The following is a 14,710-nucleotide window of genomic DNA, read 5'->3' as shown; positions in this document are numbered from 1 at the left end:
CTTCGTCCTGCGCAGCATTGCAGCTTCCATAGGCCTAACACACATGGGCTCCTCACATCAAAGTTGTCGTTACAAAACCGGGTAGTAACTTGGTCTTACCCTTATTTTTTATAACCTAGGTTATAAAAATGTAACAGAACAGTGCTATTTTTGGACTAAATCTTTATTGTTTGTTAATGTATGAATCCTTTAACGTATAAGAATTATACTGAAAATAACTTTTGTAGCTGTAATGCCAGATAAATAAGACAAGTTTAAAAACAAACAACATTAGCTATTTGACTTAGTTTAACAAACCTATCTCTGCAGACGCGTAGTGTATAAAGTGTAGTTCAAAGTTATTTTGCTAAGAACAGAATTAATTTTGACAGAACCGAGGTGCCCGGTCTTACCCCAATCTCCTCTACACGAGAAATTAGCTACTTATGTGTAGCAGTAACACTCGATGGAAATTTTTTTCTAAAAAAAGAATAATAAATAAAAGAAAGGTATTTTTTTAGAGTTGAAAGTATTATGTACGTTGAGCGTATTATAAAATAAGCGGTGCATGTAATTAAAATCATCGCTATGATAATTTCATTAGTGTTTTTATATACACGAGTTTTAAATGTTTATAAACTTAGTTTTTAACCATTTCTCCTCCCGCAGTGGACTGATAGAAAGGACACGGTTCCCACTAGAATTGTGAGGTCAAGCATTAATAGCTATGATCAGTAAGTGGGTGGATGACCACTTTGATCAGTCTGCGTACGGACCGAGTTTGCGCAGTATCGGTTCACCTTAAACTGTTCTACCGGAAAGGGCTCGAATTCACACTCAGTTCTTCATCGGACTACCAAAGTGGGGAAGTTATCAGAGAATAAAAACTGTGAGGGAATGTCTTCCATTCATCCTCAGGCATGTTTCTCAAACCACCAGCAGTAGTCCTATAAGCAGCTCTAGAGTGGCGTAAATAAATTCTTACCTGTAATATCCCAATAGCAATAAATAAATAAGTGAAACGTAGTGTTTAACTAAATATAAGGTTTAAACCTAATACGATTGGTACGACTACCTCCTTTCATTTTACAACCCTGGACCTGAATGCTCAGGTCATCTATAACTTGTAGCTCCATCTATTGACAACTTTCGAAACTAAATTCAAATTTCTTTTTGCGTTTAATTTTTAAACATATTGTCAGATTCCTCTTTCTAACTTCTTCTGCTTCCATAAATCTCATATTCGAAATAAATCATTCCTCCTTTGGACACCATCAAAGATATTGATGCATTAAAAAAATAAACATTGCAAGACCAATATTAAATGACCAAGAAATAATGAAGTAATGCTAAATTAATTATCCAATGAATCTATAAGAATCCAATTGAATCTATAAGCGTCCGTAAAAGAAATGTTACAAGATTAAAATTCCTTGATTTGTGTTGATTCCATTGAAAATTATCTTATATGCTTTTGCTTTATAAAAGCTTGTTTTACTTAAAATAGTTATTCGTCTGTAGTTGATTTTTGATGATGCTTAGTTACTTTGTTGAAATGTTTCATTTGTTGAAAAAGGACAAACAACTGAATACTCTGTGCCTGATCCTTAAAAATGGCAGCCCATTTTGACATTGTTCACTGTTAGAAATTTCTCTGAAAAAATGGTTAAATAGCAATTTACTTCATTGCTATTTTACCATATTCAAACAAAATAGTCAAATAATCATCAATAAGATGGTAATCAAACAGTCAATTAACTGCAACAGTTAAACAGTTTATTAACTGCTTTCACCACATACGGTTAAACAACCAGAATTTTGTCGTACCAACTAAGCCCACCTAAGGAAGCCACTTAGTTCCTTGCAACTGCGGAATAACCGTGAGCGATAATCGTTTAGTCTCATGACCAACAGAACTGGGGTTTGAGTCCGAGCGTAGACAATACAATATTGCCTCCATTCTCTTCAACGCATGTAGTGTTTTCAGTGTTCTGCACTCCACAATTTGCATCATGCGGTCTCCAGTGCTCATTACCTAATGGAAGGCATAACTCCTATGTCCAGTTAATTTTCTATATTTTGGTTTTGAAACCATGATATTGTAAATGGTTAAGGAACAGTATAGTTTTGTATTCATGGTTTTATAACCGTACTAGTTGTAAACGGAATCAAAACAGCAAAGGTAAAAATTATTCTTTACCGTAAATATTGCGGTTAATCGGGTGGAGAGACTGCTGCCAGTTATTTTACCATAATTTTATAATGAAAACTCTAACAGTGTTCGTTTGAATACATAAAAGAAGAGCACAAATTGTAATTATAGCAACGATGATGGTACCAAAAATTGAATATTTCAAGTAAATGATCACTTTTGTTGAATGTTTTATTTAAACTCTGAGAAATTTTTATGTTTTTATGTTTTGGTTAATAGCCATTGTATTCCTGTGATTTTAAGAAGTTTTGAGCTTTCGTAGTGATAATTTCAAAAACAGAAAGTGATTTCTCAACATCGGTTTTGTTCCATGACGCAAAAATGGAGAAAAAAATCATATGAAAGAGGTAAGTTCTATTTACTTTGTTTTCTTGCATATAAGATCTTATATTTAAGAGTAAATTCAAAATTTGCGATTTAAGGTTAAGTCTAAAAAAATAAGTTTCTTAAGATTGATGATTTCAGAAAATTTATATGTTTTGAGTTCACTTTCCATTTTTTAAGTCTATTTAATTTCTTTGCTTAAAAGTTCTTTCCTTTTCTAATACTTTTTGGGTGTTTGTTTTCGATTGCTATGTTAATGTTATTTCATTTTGATCACAGTTTTTTTTTGTTTATCTTCATTTTATAATACATCCCAATCAACAATATTTTCTAATTTAGAATGATTTATTTTATGAAGTAATAAATTTTCCTGAACATTTTTAAAAAAAATATCTTAGATATTTCTTTTGCACAAATACATAAATTTTTGATCATTTAAGAAGTTAAAATACTTTAATTTTAATTCAAAATCTTGGCAAATACATACTAGGTCCTTCAAAAATTATTTTAATGTTTCAATTTACAATTCTTCCTGTACATTATTCTTTAAACAATATTATTATAAATAAACGAATTTTTAGCCTTATTACTGATTTCTAAAATTGAACTAGGCTCATTAGTTTGAAATTATTGACAACTATACCTTAAAGAGATATTTTTTGAATATTGTAAGACTATCTGTTCCTGTAAAACACAAATACGTGTTTAAAATTTGCAGTTTTTCCAAAGGTGTTTTTAGAAAGTAAAATACGGTAGCGTCTTATAAATACTAATTTCTTGTCAAAATTTATTAGTATTTTGTTCTCATTTCTATTCTGAATCATAATATTTAGTGATGTTTTAGTAGGCTACATAGATGTGTAGCAAAAATTAAAATTATTTTAAATAAAAAACTAAACTCTGGAGTATAAAATCTGTATACTAATTCTCAAAATGCATTTAAGTTGGAATTCTTTAAGGATAAAATAAATGCAAGGAATGCTTTAAAAATAAAATTTAAAAATTAGTTTCGTAAGGAATATTCAACATCCATTTTAAAGCCGTATAGTTGAGCAGAAAATTACTAACATTATTTAAATTTACAATCATTTCAACTGATATATTTTAAAATACAAAACTATTAAATTATATGCGAGAACGCAAATCAGAAAATTTCAATAATTCTTAAATTTATAATAAAATTTCATTTTAGTACCAAATATTACTTTATTTTTGACTTAATAAAATTATATTTATTTTATAAAGAATTATAAATATAATAAGCCTTAGAATTTAATGAAAATTTAGCTGTATAAATGAAAAACATAAGAATTAGAGCTATTTAAAATTTGAAAAAATGTAAAGTAAAACGTGATGTATGGGAAAGAGTGAGCTTTTAAGATGAATATTTGTTCTGAAGAAAGTTAAAGCTTTTGATGTTAGAAGAGATAAGGAATTGCTTATCAAGAAATGTATTTGTTTCCTGATACATTTTGAAAATAGCTAAATAAGCATTAATTGACCAAAGATAATTTAACATATAATATTTTATAGATACTTCGATTTTTATAATAAATTATAAATAACAATTAAACTCTTTAAAATTATTACGCACAGTATGATTTAATTTACAAATAAAATAACAAAGTTGGCTCAAATTATAATTTCTAAAAGTATCTCTAAAAACTAAAGTTTATTCTCACCAGAGATGGCAGGTTTCTTCCTAAGTAGAGAAAACCATGGAAAACTTTCGCCTGGGGATAGCTTCGAGTTATACTTTTTGAGTTTTTTCTCTTTCTGTGATATTTTTAGTTTTTCGCAGCCCACTGCACGGATATTGTTAAGATTTACGTCAGATCACAATACGAAATTTTTCCCCACATCAAAGAATTCATGATTAAGAATAGCATACTAATTATCCAAAGTCAATTGCTGTTAAGAATGATTACTCAAAGCAATTGCTAGATAGGTTCTTCGATTGATATTTATCAATTGATATTTTTAATACAAAATTTCGTTTTTACTTACCTAATCGTAATATTATAAGTTCCTTATAATTTATAAAATAAATATAAGAGTATTTAATTACCAATTAAATTACCATTTAAATTTTTAATTGATGATTAATTATAGATAATTTTAAAAGAATTAAGTGGCAAAAAACTCGATAGTTTTTTTTTTAATATTTGAACTGAAAATAATGAAAATATGCCCAAAAGACTAAGGTGGACAATTTAAAATGCATTTACAATTATAGAATTTTTACTTTAAATAAAGCTTGTAAGTTTTAAATTTAAATGTTTTCACGAAGTTTTTTTTTTGTAACAATGCGGTAGCTTTATTGTTTTCTGCTTAGGATTTATTAATACCATAACTTTATTGTGAAAAATTAGTGCTTCATAATTTCTAATTAAAGTATATCAGTTTGTTTTAATTAGAAAGATGATTAATGAAAACAAAATAACCATTTACCATTTCTAAAAAATGCAATAGCAAAAAAAAAGTTTAGCAATTGAAGAAATTCACTAAATAATAATTTTGAAATTAATATCTTTTTTTACTATACATTAAATATAATTGTAAAACAAATATATTTGTCATGTTTAGTTTCTTCCATTCCGTCCAGTTTCTTTAATTTCTTTCAATTTCGTCTATCTTTTGTCACATTCATTCTGGGAGAAATAAGATTCTTCCGGAAAAAATGCATATTATGCAAACTCAATATATTATAATAACCCAACAACTAAAACTCATAAATTATTGAGAACGAACTCTAGGAAATTATTCAAAGCTTCTTCTAATAAAATATTTAAAATGGATATTTTTGTTAAGTTTAGAAAATTAAAAACTGATACAATTTATTTTCACTGTATATTATTAGCTTATCTCTTTTGTAATTAAGAACAGCTGTAATCAATGGTTAATTTGAATCAATAATTGCTCGTTGAATATTCAGTAATCGACCAAAATACTGTCTTCCAGATAACACCGTTACCAGATTTTGACAAAAACGCGACAGTCACAAAGAATCATTTGAAGTCATACGCTACTACTGAGACACCGAGGCGTGGTCCTAAGGCGTTACTATGTCCACCTTTGGTTACGTCACGTAGACGCCAATATGAGACCAAATTGAGACATTTAGTTGTAACAGTGGCCTCACCATGTGATGGTAATGTGAGCTATTCACATCTCAACATGGTCATGATTCGACGAAACTGTGACATATTTACATCTCAACAGGACCACCGAGGCACAAAAATGTGACATATTCATGTCTAAACAGAGTCACCATGTGAAAAAGATATGACTTATTCATGTCTCAATAGGGTCACCATGTGACTAAGCAGAGATGTGAATATGTCACATTCTTCTCACTCGGGGACGTCACTGGGACAAATATAAGCCTCATTTTGATCGAATGTTGACGACGTATGAATGACGTCAAAACCTGATATTCCCAAAGGCGAACCTTCAAAAACCGTCGCATCGACGTCGCAGAGGTTACATGTGACCTCACAAATGAGTCTCCGTGGGTGTCGCATTTTTGTTGCAATAGGGTAACTTTGTATCTGTGTAGTATTCCACCTCACCTTATTTGTGTGCATGTTTTTTGTAAAATTTCCCAAAAATATACCACCAATTATTCTATATATTACATACCCTACAAATCAATACATACATCCATACAAATATCTACAAATCTGTACATAAAAATATGCTAGTAGCCAATCAGCGAAAAAAGTGACCTCAGATCGTGAACTGGGGAAGCAATTAGTTTCGGATCGATTAGAGTCGTAAAGTTTCTCCGGTTAGAGAGCACAGTTATGAAGGGGTAGAGCACACGAACTGTATGAAATTTGCTACATGTAAATTTTTTTCTTACTTATCTGAAGTAGAATGTTTGTAATTGTTGTCGATTGAATTAATTATGAATTCTTCAAATAGAGATACCGTTTCCCACCAAGTATAGCAATCATCATCTTGGCATACAGGATTGCCAGTATAAACCTGCAAAGAAAAAAAAAGAACAACCATATGAGAGAACAGTTTTTCTTTTGATTGCATGCGATTAACAATTTTACGCAAATACTATAAGGGGTAAAGGAAATACTACATGTTTGGTACAATCTAATTGAAATAATCTAGAACCGCTCGCTACAGACCGAAAAAATATATATAATATATGTATATATACCGTACCACCCTAAATAAATTTTGGTCTAATGATAGAATTTTCACGTTCTGGGACTCAATCTTACTGGCTTAGGAGTGAGATCTCAAATAATTAGAGCAAAGGATATTTTAAATTAGAAATTAAGACTCAACAGTGAACTTTCCTTGATTAAACATGCTATTGTTTTGACGAATTCGAATTTCTGATTCCAAGAATATAGGGGATAGCCGCAATATGGGAAATGTGGTCCCCACAGTTTGTTCAGGAGAGTGATCCAACGTTTGGACCCTTTAATTTTAATTTTTCTTTTTGCGTATTTCGTCATATCTCAAAAACTTCTTAAGAGAATTGAAACATTTTGAAACTCTTGTATCCAAAGATAAAGCTTTGCAAAAAAGAAAATTTTAGTAAATAATTATTATTTTTTTACTATTTTATTAAACACTCCTCTTTCTTTGAGTTATCTGTATATATATATATAGATTTGATATTTTTTAATATTTTATTTAACGATAGTCGAAAAAATTTTCAAATTTTGAGGTATATATTCTTTTCACATAATTTTAAATTATGTAATTTTAAATGGCAAAATACAGAACTTGAGTGAAATTGACTGAATAGTTTCTGAGAAATCGAATATTAACGAAGTCGTATATTTAAAATTCCATTTATCAGGAACTATTCAACCGATTTCACTCAAAATTTGCATTTTGCCATGTAATATTACCGACTCCAAAATGATGCAAAAACGATATACCATACAACTCAAAATTTCTTTATTATTGTTTAATAAAATAATAAAAAAAAATATTGACTAAAAAATTTTTTATCATGGAATTATTTTTGGATAAATGAGTTTTATTATTGTGGGTAAAATTATTTCAATTTTCTTAAAACGTTCTCGAGATATGGCGGATGGTTGCTGGCGCAAAGCCAAGCACAAATGGCTCTAAGATTCGTACGGGTCACCAAGTTCGATTTTTACGAATAAGCTTAAAAAAGCGTACCATCCAATATGCTATGATGCTGTACAAAAAATAAAAAATTTCAATATTTTACACTTATATAGCCCATAAAAGATAACGCTCAAAAAATGGCAAAGCTTGCACTTTATATTTGTTGTGATATAAATTTTCTTAAATTTGTTATAAGCTCACGACCTGTTAGAAATTAAAAATTGTGGAAAAATCTTATAAACGTTATAAACTCACGGGTAAATTTAAACACAAATCATAATTATAAGCTTCCTAGAATATTAAACCTTTTCACACATCGTCTCGTAAGCGTAACATAAGCGGAGGGATACACTGGAAATTTTCTAAATTTCTCCCAGTTGTAAAAAAGTTTATTATTGTTTATATTCAGTGAACTATATGGCAAAACAGAAAGTAAAATTAACAAAGGGTCCAAACTTTTGATCGCTTTACTTGACCAAATTATACCATAGGTTCAACGGGATCATTTTTCTGTGGTTACCCCTTATATTCAGGGGGCCAGAAATCTGAATCCATAGAAAAAAAATATGTTTAATCAGAGAAAGTATGTTTTTGTGTCTGATTTCTTCTGCACTAAAGCTTAGAATATCGTCGTCGCTAATTTATTAGCATACTTGAGTTCAACCATTGAACCATAGATTGAGTTCTAAAGCGTGAAGATCTGATCAAAAGTTATTCAGGATGATCCGTTTCTTATGGCTCATTGCAGTTTACTCTTTTAAAAAAATTTTAAAGAAGTTTTCTGCTAATGAAGGCAACTACATATAGGGTCTAAAAAAATTAAACATCCTTATAAGATTTGAACTAATAATTGAATTTTTATTCTGTAAAGTGCCAGGACAATATCTCAATCGAATATCTTAAGGAATGTATAACTGTTAAGTGTAATAGTGCTCATTTTGACGCAAAAATTCACTTTTTCTGGTGAAACATATCTTACTTTCATCAACCCAACCGATGTGTCCCTAGTTCATATTTTTACATGGTAGCGATAATTTGATGATTCGGGCAGCAATCATGTTGATTGACAGCAAAACCCTCCATATCCGTTGAAAGAGTTACTGTAACGGATAATTTCATGAATCTCTGTGTTTGTCTTTTAAGGGTGCACTTAGCTTTAGCCCTCAATTTTATGCCAATTAGCGACAACGCTAAGTCAACATAGTCTCATTCGCATTCAACAGGTTTTTTTTAACTTATTTAGAGAAGGTATACTTTTAAATCCTTAAAAGTGATGAATTGGCCAACCAGGATTCCAGATGTCAACATTATAAAGAGAATTTGGTAAGTTTTGGGAAGAACCATTACATTTCACAACCCTATCAAGTAACTATTCAGTGTCTGAAAAATGCTTTAGAATGACTGAGATTAATTGCTACAGGTACACTTAAGCTGTCAATTTAACAATTAAGCTGTTTAAGTGAAGACACATTGTGAAATTACAACGTAATTTCCGTAAATCATCCATCAATAATCTATAACTATATATTTATATCTTCCGATATTTATATCTAGCAGGAGGATTATGAAGAAAATAAAACTCACTGGGTTCTCAAAAGCAACGATATCAAAAGTTTTAAAAAGTTGAAAATAGAACCCACAGTCTGGAAAACGTAATTGTGGTTCTAAGAGATCTATCCAAGACCGTGATAGGCATAGTCTATGAGGAATTGTACGACAGACTATGTTTCATTGACAAAAACCTTTAACCTTGGCTTTTATTAATTTTTTCAACAGAAATCATGAGCAGAGAATCGGATACCTTCCAACGACGTAACGCGTGGGTCAGCCTATCAGGCTCGACTCGTATGAGTAACGTCACTTGTATAACTAATCCGAAAACTCTTCCTATGTAAATATGATATGAATATTGATTCAGTGGGATATTAGAGGGATATTAGGCGCAAGCCTTAAAGCTACAATGTTAACACGTCATGCACAATCACGCGATTAGACACAATCATGTGATTAGTTGCAAGTGCTTAATGACAGAGAAAGGAAATACGTAGCCGGGTGCCTGTAAGGAAACTTCTTATTTTGGCCTGAAATGCCTGAGCTCTTTTAAAATGGTGTCAGGACAAATGACACCGGGCATCATGGGAAAGAAAATGGATTAAATAAACGGATAAAATACGTTACAACATGTATTTACACTAGTTATAAACGTTGAATGTGACGCGACCCAACGAAGCTATGGTTCTTTACACTGTGAAAGGATCTGATACGAGTTTCACGATTCTGTTCCTATAAGAATAAGCTCTGTTTTCTTTCTTTTTTCTACTTTTTTTTTGCTGGGGGCAGGGGTAAACTAACAAACATGAGGTTATTGAGTATATTGATAGATTAGAGCGCCCTGTAATGTTATATTTTCACGCAAATCAAGCAATAAAAATAAAAATCTTATATATTTAAATAAGGATCAAAACACTAACTTTCTACGAGAAACCTCCTTTTTTTAATAAAATGATACTTAATTGATTCTTCCCCCAAAGTTCTTCAATTATAATAATCAAATGAGCAAGACTTACGCCTTTGTACATATTTAAGTAGTTGCAGTATCTGGGGTATCTGCTGCACACCTCTTCCTCGGAATTGAAAAAAACACATTTATGTGGATATATATCGCAGACATATCGACGGCGCCGTCTGCAAATAGAAAAACATAATAAAAGTTAAGATCAAAAGTCAAGAAATTTTAAAAAAATTTTCACGATAAATACATTATCAAGTTTTGAATAAAAACTTATAATTCTTATCTCTTTCTTTCGGAAATTGAAACGAGCAAAAAAGGGAAACAAGCTCTGGTTCAAGAGAATGAGACTTACACGTTTGCACTGTAATTAACATTCTTTTGGTATATGAAACAATCACTCTAATATTTTGGACAACAAATTGGTACAATGTACAGTGCGCAAAAAAACTTAAAAATAGATAAATAAATAAAAATAAAAATTTTTAAGAAATAAAAAATTATAATAAACGACCACTTTAAATAGCTTTCTTAATGATCGGAACTTTAGTTTCTACTAATCTTAATTGTTTGAAAGGTTGGACTTAAATATGCTTATTAATTAGGGCATATTATATTTTAAAATATGAAATCATACCAATTATTTAGAAAAAAAATGCAAAAAATCAACATATTTTTTTTTTATTTTATTAATAAATCGAAGGAACTAAAACAAAACATAATGCAAAAGTTTTAAGTTGAAAATTGATTTTTTTACGAGTAAAAAACCTTTAAAACCAGTTTACTATCCCGAGTTATTTCGAGCAAATGAAAAAAGTTAAATATTAGTTTTTGTGTGATAGTTCTTAAAACAAGAGACGACACAAAGTTATACTTTTCAAACTTCTGTGAAGGAATAAGCCATTTTTTTTTTACTCTTATTGCTATGTAAATTCAGCAGCCATCGAATATACAATAGCACAAACCACGTGAGCAGTCTCACAGTCCAACATCAAAACACCCAAATAAAACTTGGCAAACTTCCAGTCACAACAAATTATGTTTTTTGCTTCCGGCGGAGTAAAAACGTGATAAAACAAAATGTATTGACAAATTCTGCTAAGCCCGAGTTTTCTCGGGATGATAAATATTTGTATATATACGTAACCGAGTTAACTCGGGATAATCAGGGACGCGGTTAACGTTAATTTTATTTTTTGAGTATTCTATCATAATTCAAGAACTTTTTAAGCGAATTAAAAAATCTTGCATACAGTTTTAAAATTTGTTTATCAATAAAATGAAAGAAAAATTTGCGAAATAGTAACTACAGTTATAGTAGTAGTACCATTTTATTTTTGTTTTTGCCGTATACCTTTTTAGGCAGTGGGGGTGCGATTGTTCCTGTTTTTCAGAGGCGCCATCTATGGCCAGGAATTAGAAGGGCGGGTCACATTCACACACAAATGAGAACACACAATGAGAGAGAGAAACCTCCATGCCTTGTCCGGTATTCGAACCCAAGACCCCTCTGATGCAAGGACAGTTCCCTGCCTCCTACACAGGCCGGTCGGCTGTAGTACCTTAACTTTTAATAGTAGAATACAAAATTTGTGCGGAATCTATAGAATAATTTCTGAGAAATCAAATTTTAAATATACCTCATTTTCAACCATCAAAATTTATTCGGAGTGCCCCTATTTTTTATTTTGCTGTCTAATAGTAGAATGTAATTTTAATTTGATAAACATTTTATCCTCATTAAATCTTAAAATTAATTACAAGATTCATCAATGGGTGGAGATGCCAACTACGCAAAGCTCTAAATCAATCATTTTATGCAAAGTTAATTTTAATTTGAGACAAGACACTTACTAAAATGCAATGTAATTTTAAATTTGAATTTTTTGTAGCATAGATTTCGCGCTTCATGTTTTGTGCATTCTAAACAAAGATTTGATAACTAAAAATTCCTTTTTGTTACACTACACTTTCTGTAACGTAAGTTTTTAGTGAAATATATTATATTATAAATTTGATAAAATTAGATACCAGATGTTAAGCAATTAAAAGGTTTTTTCCTAAATCGTTTTTGTTCAAATATTTGGATTTTCAGTAAGTGCCTCGATTAACGGTTTAAATGGTAATGGTATTTAAGCTAAATCTTTCGAACAGTTTCTGAGTTGTATAATTTCTCAGTCGTGTTTTTAAATGTCCGTTTCAACCAGTGTTGGCGCAAACTTTATATTTTGGCATTTGAAATTATAATTGTATAAGAATTTGTTCACGAGTATGTTCAACCATTGCTAAAACGTTGCCGTACACATTTAATATGATGATTGTATTCAGGAATACAATTTTTTCCATTGTTAACGTTTTACATACAGAATTGAGCGTCAGTTGTACGTTTGGAAGTGAAAATTATTACATTTTGTCATAGTTTTTCCGTGGAAATTCTCGATCAGAAAACTTTATCATTTGCTTGTCACTGCATTTTTTTTTCTCTTCATGAAGAAAACAATTTCATATCTGGAATTTTACATCTTCTTTACGATACGTTATTGAATAATTATCAAATAAACTAATAGCGGGGTGGGGAGGACTGTTTGTCAGGGTGCTGGACGCACGTTCATGAGAGCGGAGGTTCTAATCAGCCCGGGTGAGGACTCCCCGTGTAGCAAATGATGGCTGGTGCACGTTAAATCTACCAGGTTTAAGTCCTCTATGCTCCCATAGCAAATTATACTTCTGAGGATACAGAATTGGAGTTTCTCTGGTATTAGTGGCTTCATAGATTTGACTTAATGGCCTACAGCAACAACAAGAACAAACACATTAGTACACTTCGAACCCGTAATGTTATATTTTATTAAATAAAATGTGCTGCACGCGGCTGCTTTTCGGTCACGAAAATTGTCTTGATCTTCTTCAAACTTCGATGATTCTCAGGGATTTTGAGCTAACTAATTATTAAGACAAAATTTCTCAAATGAAACTGATATTCAAGAAGAACGATAAGTTTTTAAAAGGAAGTCTTAGTTAACAGATCCACAAAGCAAGATTTTTATTTGCGAAAGTAGTCAATCTAAAAGGCTTGAGAAAAGGGACCTGGATAACCTGATTTGCAGGGAGTTGGACTAGTGTTCGTGAGTTCGCATCCAGCCGGCAGAAGACTCCTCAAGTAGTAAATGGTTACTGGTGCGCGTTAAATCTACCTCTCGCAAAGTCCTCTATGTTCCCCTAACAAATTATACCTCTAACGTTACTGAATTTGAGATTGATCGTTACTGTCAAAACTAAGATCTGTGAATGAATGGGTCCGCCATTTGAACTAGTATGGAGAATGGATGTGGCAGAAGTCGAATTCTCGGCCATAGATAGCGCAACTAGAAAAGACGATCAATCGCCCCCCTTGCCTTAATGGTCTTAGTCAAAAACAACCAACAACAAAGACATTAGTACACTTCGCACCCGTGATGTAATTTTTTAGTAAATAAAATGTGCAGTACATGGGTGCTTTTCGGTCTCGAAAATTGTAGTGAGTGGCATGTCTTGGATCATGCTCATCATGTGATGGACATACATCCTACCCAGACCGTCATCGATATCCCATAGTGCAGCGCTAGTGCGACGGAAATAAGGTATCTGCATACCTTCCTTCGTTATTTAAGTTTTGAAGTATAATAATTGAATGCAGCAAAGCCAAATGTAAGCTTAAATTGAACATGTAAAACTGCGAAGATTGCATTTTTTAAATATAGAGAAATTACTTACCGATTCGCATTACAAAAAGTTATTGCTGGTCGATCTATGGTTATGGGTCTTTCTACTCTTTCGATTGAAACAGTTTCGTGGGAAAGATATTGTCTTGTGAAATCGAAAGCGAAGTACAAAAAGGCGCTCACATTCAATGCAAATATCATCAGTTTAATCCATTTTACTTTCGTAGATTTCGACGTAGCGACATCTGCTATAGAAGATATGAATGATCTCTGGAATTTTTTTACTGTCAATGACGTTCGTTCAGTCTCAGTTGTTTTTTCTCCTTTCCGTTCGACTCTTACTTCAAACGCTCGAATAGTATTCTTTCTTTCCTATTTTTTTTTATAAAAATACATATTAAAGTTACAGATATTTTGTAAATTACAGTGAGTTCAATTCATTCGTTAAAAGGAATTAAATTTTTCACTGTGCCAACTACGTATACGCCTAAAGTAAGTAAATTCATCGTGTTATTTGAAAAAAAAAATTTTTTTTTCTACAGATTTGTTTCATAATTGAAAATATGGCCCATCATACTAGGTAGTTTTAGGACTTTGAAATGTAATTTGTCACAAAATATCTCTTCTACCTCTTATAATTCTAAAAATTTCAGTTGGTGGTTTAGTAATAATTTAAATTGATAATTTGCATTCACTAACCGTGTTTCCATACTCTGTTCTAAACATGAGTAGTCTATAAGTTTCAAAATGATGAAGCTTTAGCTTTTTCATGTTGTTTGATCCTTTAAACTGCCTAAATTGATTAAATTCTCATCAATAATTCAATTTTTTACATGCGCGTCGGTTTTGAAAAAAACCCTGAAGTTTTCCAAG

General features: G+C 31.2%; 1 protein-coding gene across 2 annotated transcripts in view; it reads right to left on the bottom strand.

The window, feature by feature from the left end:
* Window positions 1–14,710, bottom strand: part of LOC122270604 (uncharacterized) — a 52,830-nt gene that overhangs the window by 19,222 nt on the left and 18,898 nt on the right. For both annotated transcript variants that reach the window (XM_087157022.1, XM_087157023.1), the window contains exons 7-9: window positions 13,890–14,209; window positions 10,195–10,312; window positions 6,381–6,505 (exon numbers count right to left, since the gene is read on the bottom strand). In XM_087157022.1, the coding sequence (XP_087013148.1) occupies window positions 6,381–6,505; window positions 10,195–10,312; window positions 13,890–14,209 (563 nt within the window). The remainder of the gene's footprint in view (window positions 1–6,380; window positions 6,506–10,194; window positions 10,313–13,889; window positions 14,210–14,710) is intronic.

The sequence above is a fragment of the Parasteatoda tepidariorum genome, chromosome 2 (genome assembly GCF_982258835.1).
Source record: "Parasteatoda tepidariorum strain Cologne lab strain chromosome 2, Ptep-v5.0, whole genome shotgun sequence".
NCBI classification, from domain to species: Eukaryota; Metazoa; Arthropoda; class Arachnida; order Araneae; family Theridiidae; genus Parasteatoda; species Parasteatoda tepidariorum.
This window is presented reverse-complemented; position numbering and strand designations above follow the sequence as displayed.